This window comes from Mus caroli, chromosome 10 (genome assembly GCF_900094665.2).
Source record: "Mus caroli chromosome 10, CAROLI_EIJ_v1.1, whole genome shotgun sequence".
Classification (NCBI taxonomy): domain Eukaryota; kingdom Metazoa; phylum Chordata; class Mammalia; order Rodentia; family Muridae; genus Mus; species Mus caroli.
The window spans coordinates 70,844,563-70,867,421 of NC_034579.1; the positions used below are offsets into that span (position 1 = coordinate 70,844,563).

Here is a 22,859-nt window from a genome sequence, read left to right on the forward strand (position 1 = left end):
AGGGGTCTTCCCAAGGCTAGTACACAGGACCAGGAAAACTGTCACGAACCTAACCCTAAACTAAAACCTTACGGGAATCTCTCAAGCTCTTGAACACAAAGACTGCTTTTTCTCTCCTGCTTGACTGCTCTAATGGGAACACCTTGGTTTTGTCCCTGACTTCACTGGCCTCTTGCTCTATTTTATCATTTCCTTCCTTCTGCATGATTGCTCTGGTTTTAAATTTCCACAGCTGGAAACTCAGGATTGTCTGACATTTCTTCTTTCCCAATGAAGCATTCCACACTCGTTCTCAAGGCTGGATTTACTGATATATACTCTGAAAAAAAACTTTAATGCATTACTTTTTTTATTGTCCAAACTATCAATTTCCTTTGATACTTCTTTGACCATTACATCACGTAGAGGTACGTGCTTTGATTTTCCAAGTATCTGGATGCTGACAAAAATTTTAATTCCATTCTGGCTAGGAAGCAAATTTCATACGATTTTAATCATTTAAAATTAGGAGGCCTTAAAACATTAGCATATTACACAGACTACAAGCTACTAAGTGAATAACCCGCACGCACAGCAAGCTATCCATACCCTTTGCATTGTCCCATCGCCTCAGACTCTGGTCAGTTTCCCTATCTGTTTCCTATCCATCAGTCTCGGTTACTGGCGTTTATTTGTCTTCATGCCATAGACTGGTCCCTGTTACTGAGTCCACACAATACATGACTTTGGTTATTAGATTTTTCAGTTCCAAGACATTTATTTTTTATACCTCCTATTCCCTGTGGGTTGTTTTGCCTTTATATTTATTTTAAAAAGGTGAGTTCTGGCTCCTCGTACCTGAAGTCTCTGGTCAATCTGTCATGAGGCCATCCTTGGCCGGCATCTGTCAATCATTTCTCCCTCCGTAGGTCAAGATCATTGGGTTTGGGCATTTTAATGTTACCTGTAGACGCTCCATGCACTATCATATGACTATAAATGTTGCATAAATCTTAGGGGGAAGTTCCAGGTGGTCAGGTCCAGGGCTTCCTGTGTGCTATAGTTCCAATGTCAGGGCAGTCACAAGAGGTTCTGCAGTGACATGAAGTTGTGCAGTGACATGCTGTTGTGCCGACACATGCTGTCAAGTGTGCAGCACACACTGCACAACAGATTATCACAGCAGGAGGAGGGGAAAGGAAAGGGGGAGGGGGAGGGTCATTCCCCGTGGGGTTTTTTTTGTCAAAGGTTTTGCTGTGCTGCGTGCTATCAGATCCACACATACAGAGCCTCGTCCTGGGTGTTACACACAGTAAGAGATCACTTTCTCTTGCTGATCCTCTGGGAGAGCCCAATACCTCCCGGGAAAAAGCCAGGGTCTTAGCTTGGGTGCCAGACACCAAATGTGTCTCCAGGGCTAGAATGAGACTGAGACAAGAGGTTGAAGTCCTCACACCCTGGGCCTGGGCCTAGTCCTTCCTCTCTCCTTCCTCTATGTTTAGATGTATGAGTCATCACTGCCTTGGACAACCTATGTAGAATTTTTTCTTTTTTTAAAAGGAAAGGAAAACAAGTAGTGGAGTCTCTCCACTGCGTCCTAACGGGGCTCCCTCACTGCTGCTCAGATCCAAGTGCAGTATGGCCTCTGACCTCTGGGCAGAACTGCCCCTGTGCCCAGGCTGGAACCCAGAGGCTGAGTTATACTTTGATTCCCAGTCTGTCCCTGACATCAGAGTTCCACAGAAGCTGTTCTACATGTTCTTCCCAGAAGGCACAGTGGGTCCGTAGGAAGGAAAAAGCAGCTTGTGCTGCATTTTGACTAGAGCCCAAACCTTCCTTTAATTTTTATACTGATTAAAACAGCAAAAATCAGTTTATAACCAGAAATACTATAGTGAAATTCTGAAAACCCTAATTGCCTCATCACTCTTTCCAATAGCACTCAAGCCAACAAATGCTAGTAAAGGAGATGCTGCTGTAGCAAGAAGTGCTGTGCAACTATACAGCTGGGCTGCTGGGCGGCTTGGGCAGTTGTACTGCTGGGTGGCTGTATGGCTGGGTGATTGTACTGCTGGTCAACTGTACGACTGGGTGGTTGTACTGTTGGGCGGCTGTACTGCTGGCCGACTGTACTGCTGAGTGACTGTCCTGCTGGGCAGCTGTCCTGGGGGGCAACTGTTCAGTGGCAGCAGCCAAGTGCGATTGGTGCCCATGAGTGTGAGTGTGTGTATACACATCTGTCCTCTGTGTAGATACGCCTCCTGTTCTCAATGGCTCACCTTTGCTTTACATGGAGCAAGGAGGTGCTAGGAAGATAATCAGCAGGCAGATTCCAGGCCAGGCTCCTCACCACCAGCAAGCTAATTATGCACTATTTCCACACAGCTCATAAACAAACCTGTGCTTCAGACTAGAGGAACAAGACCTTAACATTGTAAATATCCTAATGGCAAGATTTCTTGCAGAAGGGAAGCAGACTTCAGGGGAAATGCATAAATAGTTAACAGGCACCCTGGATCTTGCACCAGCAACCACTTCCTCGGTGGTGCAACTTCCCAGAGTCCCTCATTATAAGAGCTTTCACCAAGACAGCGATGCAGAGCACCGGCAGCCACACATCTGTGGCCATGCAACCATGGTGAGTGCTGTCAAGGCCAGTGGCTCTGGCCTGCTCTCATTATCTGTGCTCTGTCCAGGCTGCACTCAGGGCCTCAGCTGTCTAGGAGGGATGCGGGACGGGGGCAAAGCAAACAGACTTGATTTATTCTGTTTAACAGCTCACTGCCCACATCAGGGTGCATGAGGCCATGGCAGCAGAAGCCGACAAAGCTGATTAGCTGCTTCATTTTCCTTGAGAGACTCACAATGTATGTAGGTCCTTGAGGCCATCCAGGCTGAGGGAGATTTCTGCAGTTTAATGCTCTTGCCAGTCACAGTTAGCATTAGAAAGATGTTTGGGACTTATACAACCTTGATTTCAGAGAACATCCTAAATAGCCTGTTCAGCTGTCACTCAAGTGTCAGGACAAAAAGTGACAAGATTAGGAGCAAAGAGCTCAGCCCTTTTGCCTTGCTCCAGGGGCTATTCATGGGCCTGGCCTGGAACCGCAGTGCTCTTTCTCTTCTCTTTCGAGCAATGGGCCAGGTTTCAATGAACGCTACTGACAGCTCTAAATCCTACAATAATAATAATAATAATAATAATAATAATAATAATAATAATAATATCATCTCAATATGCAACCCACATCAGTATACACATCTCTCTCAAATGTCCTCATTTTAAAAATACTGGTATCTTTAATGTGGAGGCTAAGCATAAGAGTTGAGTCCTCTGACATTACAGACACAGAGCTGTATCTCGCATTCAGGGTGTGGAAAAGCCCTGCCCACCACTGTGTCCTGCACCCCAGATAGCAGAATCTCTGCATGCTCTTTGTCTCTCCCAGACCCTCTGGATAAAGCAGGAACTCAACCATATCAGGGCCTTCCATAGGCCCACAACAAAGAGATTCTGGAACATTCCATATCACTATCTTTCTGTAGTTCTCACCAGGGATCAGGCATGAAGGGTGGGTGGATACAGCCAAAATTATAATCAGGGCACCATTCAGTGGAGAAATCAGACTTGGGGCTAGGACAGCTTAAAACAATCATGGTTCAAAGTCAACACTGGATCCTTGTCATGTCTTGCAAATCTATGTCCTATATGCTTCCTATAGGCCAAAGCTCTAGAAAAAAAAAAAGGTCAAAGTCTATACTCTACAGAAAGTAGAAAGAATTTCCTATGGCTCCAGCATCCCTGAGAAAATGAAGAGGATGGGGTGAGACATCCCCTAGGCAGGACTGGTCCTGGAAGATCATCCAGGACAAGCATCTTGAACGGCAAAGGAACAGTTGGACCCCTGCTAGAAGATGTCTATGAACAGTAAAGCTTCGAGCAGGAGGGGCCATGCTAGGCTAAGCATTGTGGGACAGAAGTAGCTGAAGTCCATGGAGCCCATTCACCATGCAACAGCAAAGGCCTCATGTCTTCTAATCTGATCTGAAGGTTACTGTACAGCTCAGTACTGCAATCTGGAACATACAATGGCCTAAGGACATAGCCGATGATTTCAGAGAGCAATGAAATGGACCAGGGTCTGTAGAGCAGGGAGGCCAGCCAATCAGAGCCCAGGGACAGCTAAGATTAGATGTACCCTTCAACAAGGGATCCTGAGACATCTCCAAACCAGGTTGGAAGTTCTAGTTAAGTACTGACTTGGCAACTTGCATGCAATGGGCTACTTTGGAGGTGGCAGAGCTCTCTACCTTGGACTTGGGTGGTCCAAGAACTCCCTCTGAGTGTACTTTCAGCCTTCTAGTAACTTCCTGCTTGAGTGCCACATGTCCCGATATGTAACATGTGAGGACCTCCAGGGTATTTAGTGGATGCACCTTTCCACTAAGGCCATGGCGGGAAACTGCAACAGAGGATAGATGGGCATAGGAAGGCCCAGGGGCAGTCATAAGGGATTTTATCACAGTGACTAAACTAACATGTTTATACCACCCTAGGTTAAAAGTTGAAATTTTACAAAGATACCATTTGGAAGAATTTTTTTAAAAAAGTTCAGAATTGGGGAATTACCCTAGAAAAGTGATGTATGGAATTTCTACATAGAGAAACAGACCCAAGAAGATCCAAGAGACTTAAATAATTAGAGCCGAGGACATTAATTCTTTTCAAACTCATCTATAGAGATAGAGATATAGAGATAGAGAGTCAATTCTACGGGCAAATTCTTTTCACATTTGAAAAATTTATGGGGTCAAGAGCAGTGCTGGAGAACATCCCATGGAGAACATCCACCATGCAACATGAACCTGTGACTTTAGTCCTGGCCTGCAGCTCACTGTCCAGGGCAGCACTGTGATGCTACCATCTGGAATGGATGCTGGGAAAGAGAAGCTGGGAAGACTTCCTGTTTAGGATTCCACACTAAGCCACAGCTGCATATCCGTGTGAGATGTGAGGAGAGAAGAAGAGATGGAGGATGTAAGAGACAGAAACTGGTGCTTAACATCTGGCAAGCAGGGGATAGACTTTCAGGACGTAGCACTCAGCCAACTGGGCAGGCAAGCAGGAACACGAGGCCTAAGCATTCCCTTACAGAGTCTACCCTCAGGCCAACCCCAGTGGTTCCAACAGTAAACATCAACTGGAAGCCTTGGATAGCATATTGTACAAAGTAAGGAAAAAGACTCCTTAGACAAGTGGTTCACAACCTTCGGGTCAAGACCCTTTTGGGGGTTGAATGATCCATTCACAAGGGTCATGTACGACCATTAGAAAGCACAGATATTTACAATTCATAACAAAATTACAGTTATGAAGTAACAACAAAATACTTTTATGGTTGGGGGTCACCACAACAGGAGGAACTGTTGTAACTTTAGGAAGGTTGAGAACCACTACATTAGACCTAAAAAGCTATTAGCGGCTAAGACAAAGACTGAGATGATGAACCACATTAGAATTAAGATTCTCTGTGTCCACAGACACTGTCAACAGGGAGAAAGGCAGCCCATATCGGATGTTTGCTGCATGGGCCTTCACTACTAAGGCACCCAAAGCAAGGAACATCTCTATGCTGCGCATGGAGAAGGGGCAGGAGCCTTTAAGAAGCACATCATGAAGATGTGTCCCTATGACACATATAGTATATATATAGTATAGTTGGCCTCTGTGTCTGTGGCTTTCATATTCAACCAACAGATTAAAAAATATTTGGAAAAAATATTGGACAGAACTTTTTAAAAAATAGTATTTTTTCAGTAACACAGTATGACAGCTGTGTACAGAGCACTTATAGTGCATTAGGTATTCTAAGTTACCTAGATATGATTTAAAGCACATAGAAAGGCGTGTGAGAGTCCCATCAAATACTATACCATCTGACAAGTGTCTGGGGAATTCTGGGACATGTGTGAGGAGTTGTGGGGTAGATATGGGACCAATACCCCAGGGGATGTGGAGGGATAGCTGTTTCTCAAAAGTCAGTCAGCCTCAACAGTTAAGAGGAAGCACAATTTAAAGTCACCATGTCAGTCAGCATGTGACGACCAGGATGACTATACTACAACAAAATCTTATCAGACAGACTAGAAAATTGCTTAGCAGGTTTAAGGCCACACTGCTCTCATCTCCTGGGGACTCACATGATACAAAGAGAAAACAGGGACTTCATGTGTGCTAGAGCACATGAGCATTGACATGCACACCACCCATAAATAAATTAAAAAACTAAAATTGTAACGGGAAGACCTGGGGAGCAGCGGCACAATGAGGAGGCTTCCTCGTTGCATTCCATTGTGTGTTCACTTGGGAAAAGCATTGGAAAAACAATGAAATGAACCATGTGTTTCAGCTAAGATCCAGTCCCAGATTCTGCCTAGCCCAGGGGTTCTCAACTTCCCTAACACTTTGACCCTTTAATACAGTTCCTCATGTTGCAGTAACCCCCAACCATAAAAGTATTTTCATTGCTACTTCATAACTGTCATTTTGCTACTGTTATGAGTCATAAATATCTGCATTTTTCTGATGGCCTTCTGCGATCTCTGTGAAAAGGTCATTCAACTCCAAAGGGGTCTTGACCCACAGGTTGAGAAACACTGGGCTAGACAGAAATGGTAATAGTTTAAACTAAATGATAATATGTAGGCTCAGCAGTACATAAGTAGACTAATGCTACATAATACCTTTGTGAAGTTTATTCTTCGGGTAGACAGGCGTGTGCTGGGCACTGTCCCCACCACACCTGGATGACGAATGCAGCCAGGGCAGGTAAGAAAGGCACATAGACAGAAGATAGGATGTGGGTACTAGGACAGGACACTCATCAGGCACAGCCTGTAAGCTCCCACACAGATAATGGAAAAGCACTGAATATAATTCACAGTATCACTGATCAGATCAAACCAGAGGAAACAGCTGGAAGCACATCTAAGTGGGTGGGGTGAAGATAATTCACTAAAGCACAAATGGCTGCACCACACACGTGCCTGGTTTCACATCTGTGTCCATGTTATTATTTTTTACTGGTGGTGGGTAGTAAACACCAAGAACTCCAAATTCTGGCTACTATCAAAACGAAGGACCACAGGTAGTAAGAGTGCAGGAATCAAGGAAGCTTTTCAAAATGTATCTTTTGAAGGAGAAGATGCTGCCTGCATGACAAGCAGGAAAGGAGAATTTTAAGGAAAAACAAATCCTAACCAGCCATGGAAGGAAGGGCTATGGGAAGTGGGGTCTCTGAACTGGGCCACAGAGGATGAGAGACCCCACCTTATCATCGCCCCTCACTGACTCCTTTAAGACCCAAGCAATGTGCTAAGTTGGACAAAAAGTACATCAGGTGTCAGTCATGAAGCTGCTAGGCAGTCTCACTCCTGCCTGATGGAACAAATGTTTATCGTGCCCACTGCTGTGTGTTTGCTTCCTTAATGTGGTGTCACAGAAAAGAAATCTTGGGCCCTGCTCCCAGAGTGTCACAAGGGCTCTGTTCCAAGATGGCCGCTGGGTCCCTCCCATTTCCAATGAAATGCTGTCTCTGTAGCAGGAAGTATGGTTGCCCTTCCTAAGGAAACAGCTACAAGGGAACCCATGGAAAAATGAGCCTCTTCCCTTTATACACCCTAGGCATGAGCACCAAAGCCTAACCTGGGTGAACTGCTTCCCCTATCACTCCTGGAAGTTAGTCGGGAGGAGCCTCTGTGACCATGGCATACTCTGTGCCCCAGTGTCCCAGCAAGAACTGAGGAACACTCATTCTGCTCTGTAGTGGTCTGCCACTGGCTCTAAGAAGAGGGAGGAGCTTTTGTATACAGGAGGCACAAAGGGACAGGGCAGCCACATGTGGCACAGTACCAAGTCCAGAGATGGGATGTTCTGTCATCCTTAGAACTGTGCGCCATGCAATGCAGATCTTCCTGACACCCTGCCTAGAAAGCTTCTTCAGAGAATGCAGAGTCCTGTAGATGCCATGAGGCCGATCCCCGTCCTAAGACATAGCTCAGTCTCACGGGAGGGCACAGTGGGAAAAGATATGGATGGATCACTGCTTCTTTAATGCATGGATGAGGACAAGGGCAAAGGAAGCTTTCCATGGTTGGCAGTGTGGTGACACAGTGGCCTGGCACAGGGCCATCAGCCCCACGAGGAAGGGAATTAACACTGTAGGCCAGGGCTTCTAGCAGTCTGGTTCTCCTGAGGCTGCAGGCACCAAGATCACAAAGATCTCCATGGAGGTCAAAGTGGGGCAAGGGAAGAACATAGAGCCAGTTTCCCCAGGAGGGTGTTCATGGCAAAGCCCCAGGCATGCAGCCATCAATGAGTTTAGAACCCTCATTCATCAACAAAGACAAAAATCATTGATTATGATTAACCCTGACAGAGAAAAAAACCAAGCTAAATTAGCTTGATAGGTCATCTCTTTGTGTCACAAGGTCTGGGCAGTAATACCGCACTGTTGTCCTGAAAATGCATATTACTTCAGATAAAATAAAATAAATCAGAAAACATATAACTGAGATCATTAAGAATCTTTCTAAATGATTTTTTTTTAAAAAGGAGAAGGATGAAAGACTGAAGTGAAAATAAGATTACAGATAGAAGTGACACCGACGAGCAGTGCAAGAATGTAAAGGGAATAGAAATGAGTGCCGCACAGAAAAGCTAATGCAAAGTAAAAGAAAAATGCAAGAGAAACACATTGGAGAAATAAAACATAAAAGGAAATTTAGACAAATCTGAAGCAAAATAACAAGTACAAAAAAACTCAAGAGCAAACCGAAGCTTGGAGTGTGACTAATTATACAGGATCAAATTAAGGCTCTAAAACCCTGCGAGCCGACGGCTGGCCTCTCGGCAGCGCTGATCTGGAAATGGTCTCGCTGAACCCAGGGGAAAATGGCCTGCGATCCAGGCCCCTGAGGGCCGCTGAAATCCACAGACTCGAGGCTTGGTGACTAGAACCAGAGGCTACAGTCAGGAAAGTCCCTAAGACCCCTGCTTCCCACTCACAGAGTCCTGCACCCAAGTCTCATGGTTGCCAAGGATCTGCGTGCACTTGCACAGACATCAGTATCCTGGAGGTGTCACCTGTCCATGTGTGCCTCAGGGCATCTGCTGGGCTCTGGCAATGTCCAGGCAGGGCTGACTCAGTAGGAAGCTGTGCAAAGGCAGCTCAAGGATTCAGCCTCCATGCCTCGTGACAGCACTGAGCTGCCCCACTTCCCGAATGCAGCTCAGGATTAGATTTAATCCCCAGGACAGCAGTGCCCCAGAGGTGCTGCTCTGGCTCCAATCCGCTCATGGCCTAATCCCTAAAGCCTTACTCACTGCTGCTGCTTTAATTTATTTCGGATGCACTTGGCTTTTTTTTTTTTTTAATGTCAGTGTATGTGACAGACAAAGAAATAGATGTGGAGATGAAAATTAAACTCTGTATTCACTTGCCAAAATATAAATGTAGACTTCTGAACTTAAAAATTGCATAAGCAGAAAGAAAGAAAGAAAGAAAGAAAGAAAGAAAGAAAGAAAGAAAGAAAGAAAGAAAGAAAGAAAGAAAAAGTTCAAAGCCCCAAGCTAGGTATCTAGGTTCTTAAAGTTGAAGCTATTGGATTCCATCAGAAGGAGCCAGGTTGTGGAGGCTGCCAAACAAGAGCATTACTGAGCAAGATCTAAAGGAGACGCCATATGGTCCCCACCAGAAGAGGTGAGGCAGGGAGTTCTGGTATCAGTGAACTCTAGTTCACTTCCAGGCCCATCCTTTCTTCCTAATGCCATGGGCCCAGGGTCTTTGGACACTAGGAATTGTTCACTGGGTACAGTCCTAAGGACCAGTCAGAAACAATGGCCAATCAGTGCAGAGACATCGGGACCCTTGGGGTGTTGCAGGTACACACCTGTGAGTCCATTGTTGGGCTGATATCATTCCTGGGTTCAGCCAACAATGGTGTCTGAAGCCCAAACATATGTCTCTAGTTGTCCAGAGCAGGGGCTTCTCGAGATGTGGCTGTCACAGTAGAATCTTCTTTAAGACTGACAGAAATGTCAGCAAAAGTATTCTGGAAGATACTCCAGCTAGCTACATTCCGCGTGTCCCAGTAGCTAGGCCTTGCCGAGGCCTGCCTTGCACAAGTACAGCACTTCATACATGCCCAGGACTTACACTTTAGGTGCAGACACAATCATGGCACAAATAATGAAGAAGGATAGCTGAAATGTCACACAGCACTTACCATACAAAACTAATTTGAAACCTAGAACACTCACATCCAAAGTGAGGCATTGCCAGGCAGCCATCGATGGCTCTCACACAGCACCGCAGTATTCTGCAGCATCCCCTGTCCCCTCCAGGCCTGGCCTTTGTGACACTGAGACTCATCCATGGTGCTGTGTAACAGGTGTGTGTCTCAGTCAGTATCACAGATCTTATCACAGAACCCCACAGCATGACCACCACCACCAGACCACCTTGTCTCTTACTGATGGTGTCAGCAGTCACTAGTTTGGGCCAGAGAAAAAAGCCACTGTGGCCTGGAATCTGGGTGTCCATGGGGCCATGTCAGAACTCACTTCACCCAAGTTTCACATATCCTGATGGTGAGAATTAAAGGTCTTCCTTATGTTTATTTATTATGCACTTTCTTTTCTTTAAAGATTTATTTTATGTATGTGAGTACACTATTGCTGTCCTCAGACACAACAGAAGAGGGCATCAGATTCCATTACAGATGGCTGTGAGCCGCCATGGGGTTGCTGGGAATTGAACTGAGAACCTCTAGAAGAACAGCCAATGCTTGTAACCACTGAGCCATTTCTCTAGCCTCTAGACATGGATATCTTTGCACAATATGGATTAATCAGAGAAAAGACTTGGCTTGCAGCAAAAACTGTAGATTCAAAGGGTATTTACACTAACAAGTTGGCAGACTTGACCAGCGAGTTCTACAAAGCAATGCAGTCCACACCTGAGCAAGCCTGCAGGGTATGTAGGCAGGCTGCCATCCTGACTCCTGCGCATGAGGCTGTCTGTGAGTCTATTCCCACTGTGCACTCCCTAAGACCTGCACACTGTCTGTCCGATTATGGTTCTGTGCTTGGCTGTAGCATTCCTGCATTTTGAAAGATGCTACCAAAATGACAAGGTGGCAGAGTTCCTGCACACCATCACACACTCATGCCTCCTGGGGGCAAGGGGTCACCTACAATGCCTCTTCAAAAGGACATACAGTAAACATAAAATTTCTCTGCCTGTAGTTCATTATTCTATCCCAAAATGTGTGTAGAGTTTGAAATTTAGTACTTTAAAAGGTAGCTTTCTAATTGACCCAATAGCATTTGTTGACTAGTTTATTCATTCTTACTGAGCTAATAGAGGAAAACAAAACTAGACATTCTTACCTGTCTCTGCCCCTTACTCCTATTTGACATTTTGATTATTCTCTTGTATGTCACACACACACACACACACACACACACACACACACACACACACACACACACACACATGCATGTATGCATATATGCTCATAGCCATGCACCCCTGTGGAAACCAGAGGACAACTTCAGATGTTCCTACGTGCAACCCTATTTGCTTTTTGAGATGAGTCACTTACTGGCCAGCGAGTTCCCAGGGATCCACCTGTCTTTGCCCCTTCAGTGCTGGGGTATTTATACCTGGCTTTTTAATGTGGGTTCTGGGGACTGAATTCAGGTTCCATGAGTACTTTACTGAGCACCCACACACACGTATGCATAGCAGTCCTGATAGCATGTTCTTATACAAGTTTCCTTCTTTCTGTCCCCATAGTGTTAGAACGACTATACCCCACATCAGCAGTTTAGAATGGGTGTGCCTGTGCAAAGGAAGAGAGGGAGGCAGGCAGCTTTCAAAGTCCAGTACCATGAAGCAGGAAGAGAGTTCACACCCATGCAGTCCTTAGCTTTGCCCTTGAATCCCGGCCCCAGACAGGTCCTTTGTTCAGTAAGACCATCTAGTTAGAGACCTCATGTGACTACTCCAGTCTCCTCACCTCTCTAGGCTATCCCACTGAGTGGCCTTTGTACCCCTATCCCAAGGGAGGTTCCTGAGTCAGCAGGGGTCACAGCTTCTGCCACATCCTTTCCTGCCCCAGCACTGGCCTTGGGCTTATGCTAGAACTCTTCTTCAGTGCTAGCACTGTACAGGTTCCTGATCTCCACAAGCCTCTGAGCCCCAAGCAGGTGCAGATGGGGCAACCTGTGTCCTATCCTACAGAAAGCTCTGGTTGTACAACTGAAGCAGTGTGACTTGGTCCCACAGGCCCCACAGGATGGTCTGCTTGCACCTGACCATGTAAACACTGGCAGCATCCTCTGCTCTTCCAGATCTGGTACTCGGGCAGACACTCTGCACCCAACTCCAGCTGCCATACCAGGGGTTCTCAGACCCAGAGTGGCTATTACATACATATGGTACCTGGGAGGCCTGTCCTGCCTGGCTCCAGAGGCTCTAACTCCACTGATTTAAGGGTCTGAGGGGGGGAATCAGCATCTCCAGAATCATTAGGGGGATGGTGGGGATGCAGAGGTCACACCTAGACAACCAGAGTAACCATGATGTAATGCAGAAACCATAATTATGGGGTTGGGGGAGTTGCTGAAAGGGAGGCTGGATTCTATGGAAGAAGACCTACAACCTTGTCATGTGTAAGAAGCATTCTCCCAATCTGTCCCTAAGGGGTCTAAAGCAGCAAGCAGAAATCAGTCAGTGCAGACCTTCAGAGACTGGGCCCAGCTCTGCCCATTTCAGGGGACCCAAACACGATCATGAACCCCAATTAATGTGACCAGTGGAACCCTTGCCCCAGGCTGCTTCACAAGGCCATGGTGCTTTCAAATGACAGCTGGGCATTTTTACCAGTTTCTAATCACAAAACTGGGGTGGAGCCACTCGGCAGGTGCCAGAAGCATGTACTTTTGGGGACCTCCTGACCCCAACTCTCAATATGGAGAAATTAAACCTCTGAGTTCCCTGCCTTCTGAAGCCTTATTCCATCAGAGTAGACATGTCTCATAAGGTGGCTCTGGCTGGGCAGTGCTCCCCACTCCAGACCCTCCCCAGGTTTCTTTGCCCAGTGGAAGAATGCTTTGTTGAGGCTTCTGGCCTACGATCAGGGCCCAGCTGTCTCCTGGAATAGCGCATCCTTCAATATGGGATGATGACTTGTTTCAAACACTAGTACACCCAACTCCACAGGGGACCCTTCAAGTCCCACATCGACCACAGCTCAACACCATGAATATGATGAGGGTAGTGTGGACAGGAAGCGCCATTCTGTGAGGGGGGGTGGGGGGGATAGGACAGGCACACAGGCAGACACTCCAGCCTGTATTAGGGCTCTCCTCTGCACAGTACCATAGGCTCTATTACTTCCTCATAGCTATATTTGTATATCTCTCCTAAGAGTCCTCAAGCATACCCAGATCCCACAGCTGGGCTCAACTCCAGAGGCAGCAGGCCTCAGCCCTCACCAGAGAAATGATAGTGAACATTGTAAGTTGAGATGTCACATGAACATGTATGGGTGTCACAGCTGTATACCTTTGTCTTCACATGCTATAGATGAGTGCTCATTAAAAGCCTGGTTTCTGGGATACATGTTACATAAAGGTACAATGAAAGAGAAGGTGTTCAAACTGCATCCGTGTATGGGGCTTTCTCCAGGCATCAGATTAACAGCCACAAAAATATGGAGAATGTTACAAATTTCTACTCTGTCTTAGTCAAACAAACGAAACCCCCAAACAAACAAACAAAACTCTATGCTTCCTCAACATTGAAAAATAGTTAACTATTCTTTAAAACAACAGTTCTTAGCTTTTCTAATGCTGTGACCCTTTAATACAGTTCCTCATGTGGTGACCCCCGAGCCATAAAATTATTTTGTTGCTACTTCACAACTGCATCCTTGCTCCTGTTGTAAATCCTAGTGTAAATATCTAATATGCAAGATATCTGATATGAGACCTCAGAGGGGCTGCGACCCACAACCTGAGAACTACTGCTTTAGAATGTCAACATGAGACTGCAGATTGATCGTACCAGGAGTCCTTGTGAGCTTTGCACAGCTACTGTACTACACATGGAGATAGACAACAGTGTAAATAAAACCCAAAGTGCTTGTGCATATTCTTACAATGCTGGCCATATATCCCTGTCCCCTGGAGAATTACAATAAGCACAAATTTCATCTGAAAGGAAAAAAAAATTTCCCCAGTGGAACATACTCACATTAAATTGTTACAATGCTTATTTTGGTACACTATTTCTGGAAGTATTTCTCTGTGTCTGAATATGGCAGACATAGCCAGATCTGGCAAACACATATATGTTACAACTTGCTTGTCAAACACACACATCGGAACATCCTGAGTGCACTGAGCTTATTTACAAGGCAGGCAAAAATGTGAAATTTTATTATTTATAAGCTGTAAAATGCATATTAATTTTGCCAAGGTTTATAAACTATTACACACTCTCACACATGCTTAACCATGTGTGGATCACGTTCAATGACGTGCCCTGCAATAAGATAAGTAGTAAATGCTCAATATAAATATTAAACTCCAAAATGTACAGATTCCATTTATTCATAATGTGTGTGCATCAGGCTTTTGATATTTGGACTTCATAGCGTTCTTACCCATGGAAGCAAATAACTGTCCGAGTAACTTCCGAGGTGGAAGTCTCCAACAAAGACAAGCCCGAAGGAGCTAGTTGAGCCAGAGAGCATCAGGTCCCTGTTCCTAAGGATGCTCATATGGCCAAGGGTAAAGATTATATTCCCTTCTACAGCTGGTATTTATGATAGACAAAATACCTGTAAGATTGTATGCTTGTAAATAATGTCATCTCAATAGTAAAGATCATTAGAATGGCATTTACTCTCCCTAAAAACTGGCTTATGAAAGCAGAGGACCCAGTATGTAAATGTCTACCGCCGCTAGCACACACAACCCAATTCCACTCTTCCCACTGCCCAGCAGCTCTCTGTGCGCCATTATGGCAGTTCCTTTGGTACCTTCTCCCAACACATCACATATGTGACCTCGCCGTGCTCCGGCAAACCACCTGAAGATCTGAGCTAGGACTTAGTCAGTCTTAGCCACCTGTCCTGCTCCATTGACCACTCACCCAGGCCCACAGAATCCCCTTACCTCAGAACAAAGCAGCCCTGTGGGGTCAAGAGGATCAAGTTGGATGTGGGAACCAGACAGATGGTTACTCTTCCCGTTTAGAGAAGATGAAATGCTAACAGAGAAAAATTAGACTGATGTTTTGTTCTCAACCGAAAGAGGCCACCCATCCCATTGGCCTGGGGTGGGAACCGCGTGACATCGCCCAGGCACATGTGACCTACTTTTCGCCCAGCTCCCCTTGTGCCCTTGGAGGGGCACCCAGCACTCGTGGCTGTCATTTCAATGGCTCCTGCCCCCAACAGGACTGAACAAGCCAGTGTGCCTGCAGGACATATGCATAGCAGCTCAGCCTGAAATGGGGAGGGGAGATTGGCTAGCATTAATCCCGACATAGCTTTTCATATCAGCCATTGTCATTGTGCTGACCATCCACATACAGCTTGGGCAGAGGTGGGTCCCCAGCCACTGACTATGGTGTTGCCTCAGATTGACTGGAGACATTTGCAAATGCATAGAAAATTCCTCACCAGGATTAGTTATCCAAAAGGACCCAGACTGGAAATCCCTGCCTTCCCTATTTTTAATTCATTGTAGTCAGCCCTGAGAAGCAAGTCTATGCACACACTCAAAAGTGGAGGAGCACGCTAAGTCATTTAAGGTGTTCCAGATGTGGGCTGTGATGTGCTCATGCAGGATGCAGGGACTGTGTGAGGACCTCTAGGCTCAAATACCTGAGACCTAAATGGAGGGGAAGCGTGCATATTGGCCTCCATCGAACTGAGCAGTTCTCCTATCAAGCAGGAGAGAGTGGCTATCCCACGCTACTTTGATATTGATATGTTAATTTTACCCCAGCCACTTATGTAAGATCAGAGGAGATAATGACCAAAACACAAGCAAGCACATATAAGGACAGGCCAGGAAGAGCTATGGGTGTACTAGAAGGCAGACTGCCCAGTGAAAGGAGCTGGTCACTGTGAGCACAGAAATTGCTAGTAACTCTGCAATGTCCACCACAGCACAGAAAAGAAAGAGGAGTCCTGAAGCCTCACTGTACTGGCTGGTTTCGTGTGTCAACTTGACACAGCTGGAGTTATCACAGAGAAAGGAGCTTCAGTTAGGGAAATGCATCCATGAGATCCAGCTGTGGGGCATTTTCCTGATCAAGGTGATCAAGGTGGGAGGGCCCATTGTGGGTGGTACCATATCTGGGCTGGTAGTCTTGGGTTCTATAAGAAAGCAGGCTGAGCAAGCCAGGGGAAGCAAGCCAGTAAGTAACATCCCTCCATGGCTCTGCATCAGCTCCTGCTTCCTGACCTGCTTGTGTTCCTGTCCTGACTTCCTTTGGTGATGAACAGCAGTGTAGAATTGTAAACTGAATAAACCCTCTACTTCCCAACTTGCTTTGTCTTGTGATCTCCCTGGCATGTATTATTTATAGTATATAATTTCTGGGTCAAAACTACATAAATTATGTCAGGGATGCATGCCTGCAATGCTAGCACTCAGATTTGCTGGTCTCTGATCGGCCACTCATTCAGGGAATGTGTGCCTGGGAAGGACCATGGACCTTCACATAGGGCTCAGCAAGTCCTAGAGGGATGTTCTGGGCAGGGCAGGGAGATGACTGGAGGAACTAGGTCCTTCATCTTACCTGGGAATTAAGGCAGACAGCAGCGGGAACCTAGCCAACCCAGGACACTGACTCAGCAGAGACTGCTGTAAGAACTCTGACCTCCAGGCATACCAGGGCCCTTAACATCTTGAAATCAGAGTTCCGTGATTACCTCTATGGGACCTTTGCAAGAACCACAAAATCAGCCCCTTTAATATTGCCTCCTGGTTCATAAGGCCCACCACGTCCCTCTCCTCTCCAAGAGTATAGAAGTATTCTACCCCAATAATTGTGGGGGTAGGGCCGGAGGGTTAGGGAGAAAGCCTTCAATGATGTATGGCTAGCTGCCTGCCCATAATCTTCCCACACTAAGTAAGCTCTTGCCTATGCTGCTGTAAGTAATTCCAGGAAGTCATTAGTGCACTGAGACACAGTTGGATAGACTTATCCCTTTGGTCTCCCATTGCCCTCTCTTTCTGGGATGAATTAAAAACAGGCTCTTCAGAAAAAGCCACATGGCACTGGATGAGCTGTGTTTGCTCTCTCTTGACGCACACCCATACCCAGGACCCTGATTCTGTAAACCCTCTCCCACCTTGACCAACGAGTCATAACTCTACTGTCCAGCTTACCAGCAAGGGCTGACCCATGAAGTTCCCTGGGGACTGGTAAGGTTCTAAAGTGGGGTGCAGGCCTGGCCAGAGGAACAGAGGGGGTGGCTTAGAGATTGCTCCCCAGAACATTTCTCCCACTCGACCAGAGTGATTCCCCAAGAGCTAACCCTCCAGTCAGTTGCTCTGTGGTTCCACTACTACCTGCATAGAGGGCCTAGGTACATGCTTGTCCCCAGTGTCTGTGCACTGAGGCTCCTTACTGCTGCATGGGCCCTTTCTAACAACTTCTGGGAGTTCTCATAGGGCTTCAGATCAATATGCAGGTCTGGGCTGCCATGAGCCTATGGGAGGCACTGAAAGAAGAGAGAGAGTAACCTTGTGGCCTTCTCTCTCCCACTGTCTTTTGCTTTCCAGAACTCATGGCATTCATCCAAAGTTGCAACGGGTGGTAGAAGTCTTTATTCACTGCCACACACCCAACCAGAAAGCACCTGGCCTTCTTATTACCTATACCATCAGAAAGCACTATGAGTGACGATGAGCAGCCGGAATTAAATGATTCTACCATCGTATCAGCAAGCAGAAAATTGGAATAAAACCCCGTGGTGACTAGCAGTGTTTGGGCATAGACTTCCGTTCTCCAGACTCTAAACCTGTGTTTGCCTCGTGACTCCTGGTTGCTCAGGCCAACTGCAGGAGAGGGGTCCAGCCCGTGTGGGTAGCCTCTGGGGTGGACTGGGCTTGAGGGTATACACGCATAATTTGCTCACAGCTCCGGGAAAGAGTCCAAAGCATATACAGAAGTTCAGGGCCCAGAGGAACAGAGCAGGACAAAACACAGAGCAGTGTCACTGCTAACATGAGTGTTCCTTAAAGCTGAGCCTGGCCTTGCTGCCGCCATGCCTGGTGAATGAACAAACAAACAGCAGGGCTTTAGGGTAACTCACCTTCCCCCATAGGCAGGCTCTATGGTTCAAAGCAGGCCCATAGATCCAAATGCTGAAGCACACTGTGGCTCAGAGCACCAGCCACCGAAACTGAAGGTCTCTGGCAGGGCTGGCTTGGCTGGAGCTCACCTACCTGAAAAAGAAACACAGGTGAGTACTGAGCTCTCAACTCCTGGGCCTTGACCTTAGGACCAGCAGCCTTTCTTTCCCCATTCAGCAGAGCCATTCAGACATTCAAAGGTCTCTGAAGTGGCCAAGGCTAAGGTCTATGTGCGGAGGATATGTAACAACAGGGATGACCACGGATGGCCAGAACAGCACCATAAAGGCAAAGGAACACAAAGAAGTGTCTATTTCACAACAGGTGTCCCAGAGGAGATGCTATGAAGAATTGTATGACTGGTCTGCTATAATATTTAGCATACCTGCCTTCTACTTACATTGTTATCATATATGTCTTCTGCTTATAAGCTTTAGCATATGTATCTGCATAGGCACTAGGTTTGTAATGACAGTTATTAGATACACACTAAGTGCATTGCTGGTTTTCTGTGTTCTCAGTCCACACATGCAAGACCACCAGGCTCTTCAACATCACCTTGCAGGGTTGCTGCTGGATACCCGTCCACACTGCCTTTTCCTCTCCTGCCTCTCTACAGCCTCAGCCTGTGCTTCTGGCCTTTCACTTTGGGAATTCAGATTTGGTGCCAACACCATACGTTTGATTTCTGGTTACACACATCACTTTGTCATTATGCTCCTTGCTGTTTGTTCTACAGGTAATATCTACAGCACACACGCATGATTCTGTTCTACAGGTAATATCTACAGCACACACGCATGATTCTGTTCTATAGGTACATATCTACAGCACACATGCATGCTTAGTAGAGCACTAAACAGGCTTCCGTATACAGGATTTTGTGCTGGGACCTGTGCGATCAGTGCGCCAGCAGTAATCACAACCTAGGCTGTGTCTGCCCTTGCCAGAGCTGTCCAGCTGAGCAGCTGAGGGAGGCTGCTTCCTGCAGGTGTGGGCCACTCGCCCACAACATAAAGTTCCAAGGCAAAGGAGAATACACTGGTACAAAGGGATCCCGTGACAGCCAAGGTAGAAAGGAACCCACCCCCACCCTTCTTCGTGGGTCCCAGAGCTGGGAAAGCTGTTGCACAGATGTGGCACTGAGCGCTGAGTGCCAGTGTGTGGGGCACTGAATGTGTATATGGTATATGACCTAAGAAAATATTTAAAAAGTTAAACAAAGGGGTAAAGAGGTTCCTCATTGGTAAAGGGCCTGCTTATAAACATGAAGACATGAGTGAGTTCAGCCCCAAGCAGCTGCATATAAAGCAAAATGCAGTCGTATACACTTATAATCCCAGAGCTGGGAAAGCAGAGGCAGGGGGATTCCTGGGAGTTGCTGGTCAGTTAGCCTAGCCAAATTGGTAAATTTCGATAAAAGACTCTCTCTCAAAAAAAAATATTGAGGGACATATCTAATATTAATCTGAATTCCACACACATATACATGTGTGTGTACTTGCACATACCATGAAAATGCATGTACATGCAAGCACACACACACACACACATTAAACAAAATAAGAGTCAGGTATGGCTTTTTCCACCTGTCATTTCCGCACTAAGGGAGCCAATGCAGGAGGATCATAAGTTCAAGGCTACCCTACAATACAAAGCAAGACCTTCATTCAAACTCCAAGGGCTAGGGACATAAAGCAGTGCTAGGTTGTTTGCTTGGCATCCACAAAACCCTGGGTCTGATCTCCAATACTACACAAAGAGATCCTCTATTAACCATTGCAGCATTAGCTTGTATTTGTCTTTATCCCATCCCCACCCTGAATCACACTGGCACGACGTGGCGATTAAAAGTACACAGCCTACTTGCCCACACTGAGAACAGGCACTGTGGGAGGGGACTGGAACCTCTAAGTGAGTGAGTGAGTGAAGTACAGGGAAGGAAGCTGAAGCTGAAGCCACGAGCGGCGAACACCACAGGGCTCTGCTCAGGTGTCCTGCCGGAACTATGCTACATCCCAAGAGTCACGGTGAAACCTCTGAGAGAGAATCCAGCCCAGGGAACTCTTGTCCCCGGCATCCCAGGTGCCATTCCCCAGAAGAGGCCTCATCTAGAGACCCCCTCAAAAGTGACTCACTAGTGTTCCAGGTTTAGTGACAAGCATTCTGAAGACAGTGATGTGCCAACACTAAAATGGGTGTCTCGAGGAGAAAGCACCCAAACAGTAGCACCTCCCAGGTCCCTGTTCAAGGCCCTCAGAATTCTAGAAGCAAGGGCAGATTTTCTCAAATCGGCATTGAGAATTCTCCTGTCAATCAGCATGGGGCAAGAAAAAGAGCATAAAGATTCTGTCCTGATGATGTTACAGTGAAGTGGTCAGAGCCATTTGTCATGAAGGAACAATAAAACTTGCAGGAGAAAGAAGGGGAGCACTGTGGAGTTTTTGTAGCAATGGTGGTGGTGGCCACAGTGCAGATGGCAGAAGCGTGGGCAGCCCACACACAACTCCAGAAACAAGGCCAAGAGTGAGGGCAGACAGCTTCAGGACCAACTTCTGGGCCTCCAGTCGGGAAATGGTGTACATGAGAACTAACAGTCATGGACGAAGGTGCTTCAGAGGAGCTGGGGCAATGGAGGACGAAGGCGCTCGGAGCCGTGTTAGAGAGCTAAATAGAGGGCGAGAGAGCAGAACAGAGTTTCCCTCAGAAACAAGGGAGCTAAGACAGTGCAAGGCACCATGTGTTCATCTCCTTTCCAGGTATCCCACTCAGGTTGTTTGCTTTTTGTTTGTTTGTTTATTATTTATTTATGTGCAGGAGTGTTTTGCCTGTGTGTCACATGCATGCAGTACCTACAGAGGCCAGAAGAGGGTATCCGATCCCCTGGAACTGAAGTTTCAAATGGTTGTGAGCCACAGGGTGGGTACTGGGAATTGATCCAATGTCATCTGCAAGAGCAGCAAGTGCTCTTAACTACCAAGCCGCCTAGCCCCTTGCGGTTTTGCTTTTGTTTAAAGCTGCATTTTGCTGTCCAGCAGGAAGGGACATGTTCTATAGCACATGTCTCCATCAGACATTTGGCCTTGTTAGTGCAGACACCATAACCCTTTAGGGTAGATAGGAAACAAGGCACAGAGTATCTCTTGGGGTAAATGACCTTCTCAACGTGACGCTCATTACACTTTGGAGAAGAAACAAAGGTTTCACTGATGGCAAAACTCACACCCACCACAAAGCAGGACACTGGGCTGAAAATACTTGAGAGTAAACCTGAGTCTCTAATGAAACTGTGTGTACTTTTCTCTTCATTTCTCCGTAAATGACACAGTACAACTACTTATAGGGTATTGCACATTTCGAGTGATTCACAGATGATTTAACATATGTGGTAGATGTGACTGTGATATGTAGTATGAAGCTACTCTCTGAACGTCAGTGTCCATGTGGGCGGGGTGAAGGGGTGGGTCTTAGAACCAAGGTCCTAGACATGTTGATATAAACATGTCAGATATAAAAATAAATCTTGAGAACTAAAGGATTATAAAAGGAAAAGATATATAGCGGACTATAAAAAGAGAAACTATAGACAACATACCACATATTAAAAAGATATACAACAAAGAGGACTATGCTAAGTACAGGCTCAGTTCTGAGGGATGGGATAATCCCTCAGTTATATCAGAAGACACATGCACGGGCTTCTCTGCCTAGTCAAAGTTCCAGGTTAGGTCTATGCTATGCTCTCTATGGGAGACCCAAAGACTTTACAAAAATGAAAGCTAAGCACAAGGAGCAGGCAAAAGTCCATCAGTGTGATACACAGGAGGGAAGGGACAGGGCCATAATGTGGTCTCCAAGCCTGAGTGAGACCCAGCAGGTACCTCCTCCCCCAGAGACTTCACTCGCAATGAAGTTGTTTGGTGATGAACATATAGGAACAAGGTAGCAGAGAGGCAGCTATATGACACAGAAGCTTCAGTTGCAAGGAAAGGCAGCATAAACAGAGGATCTGAGCAAGGGTCATGGTCAACCCATCTGCCAGGCGATGAGGGGTCAATAGTAAATAGGCAGGGACATTGTCAGGTCAGAGGAAACAGGGAGGATGGAATACCAACTGGGCCGGAGACTGCAAAGGCATCTTAGCACGTTTGAAATGTCCACCCAAAATCCAACTTACTGTAGGTCACAGAGATCAACCCTGGTATGATTTATATGAATAGAAAAGGGAGGTATCGTAGCCCGTCATGGTGGCGCATGCCTTTAATCCCAGCACTTGGGAGGCAGAGGCAGGCGGATTTCTGAGTTCGAGTGTAGTCAGTCTAGTCTACAGAGTGAGTCCAGGATAGCCAGGGCTACACAGAAAAACCGTCTCAAAAGAAAGAAAGAAAGAGAGAGAGAGAGAGAGAGAGAGAGAGAGAGAGAGAGAGAGAGA

The 22,859-nt window shown here is 46.4% G+C and overlaps 1 protein-coding gene across 12 annotated transcripts in view; it reads right to left on the bottom strand.

Moving 5' to 3' along the window:
* Pcbp3 (poly(rC) binding protein 3) overlaps window positions 1-22,859 on the bottom strand; it is a 196,329-nt gene that overhangs the window by 45,556 nt on the left and 127,914 nt on the right. For all 12 annotated transcript variants that reach the window (XM_029482487.1, XM_029482485.1, XM_029482486.1 and 9 more), the window contains one exon: window positions 18,388-18,520. In XM_029482487.1, coding sequence (XP_029338347.1) covers window positions 18,388-18,397 — 10 coding nt within the window. In that variant the 5' untranslated portion in view covers window positions 18,398-18,520. The remainder of the gene's footprint in view (window positions 1-18,387; window positions 18,521-22,859) is intronic.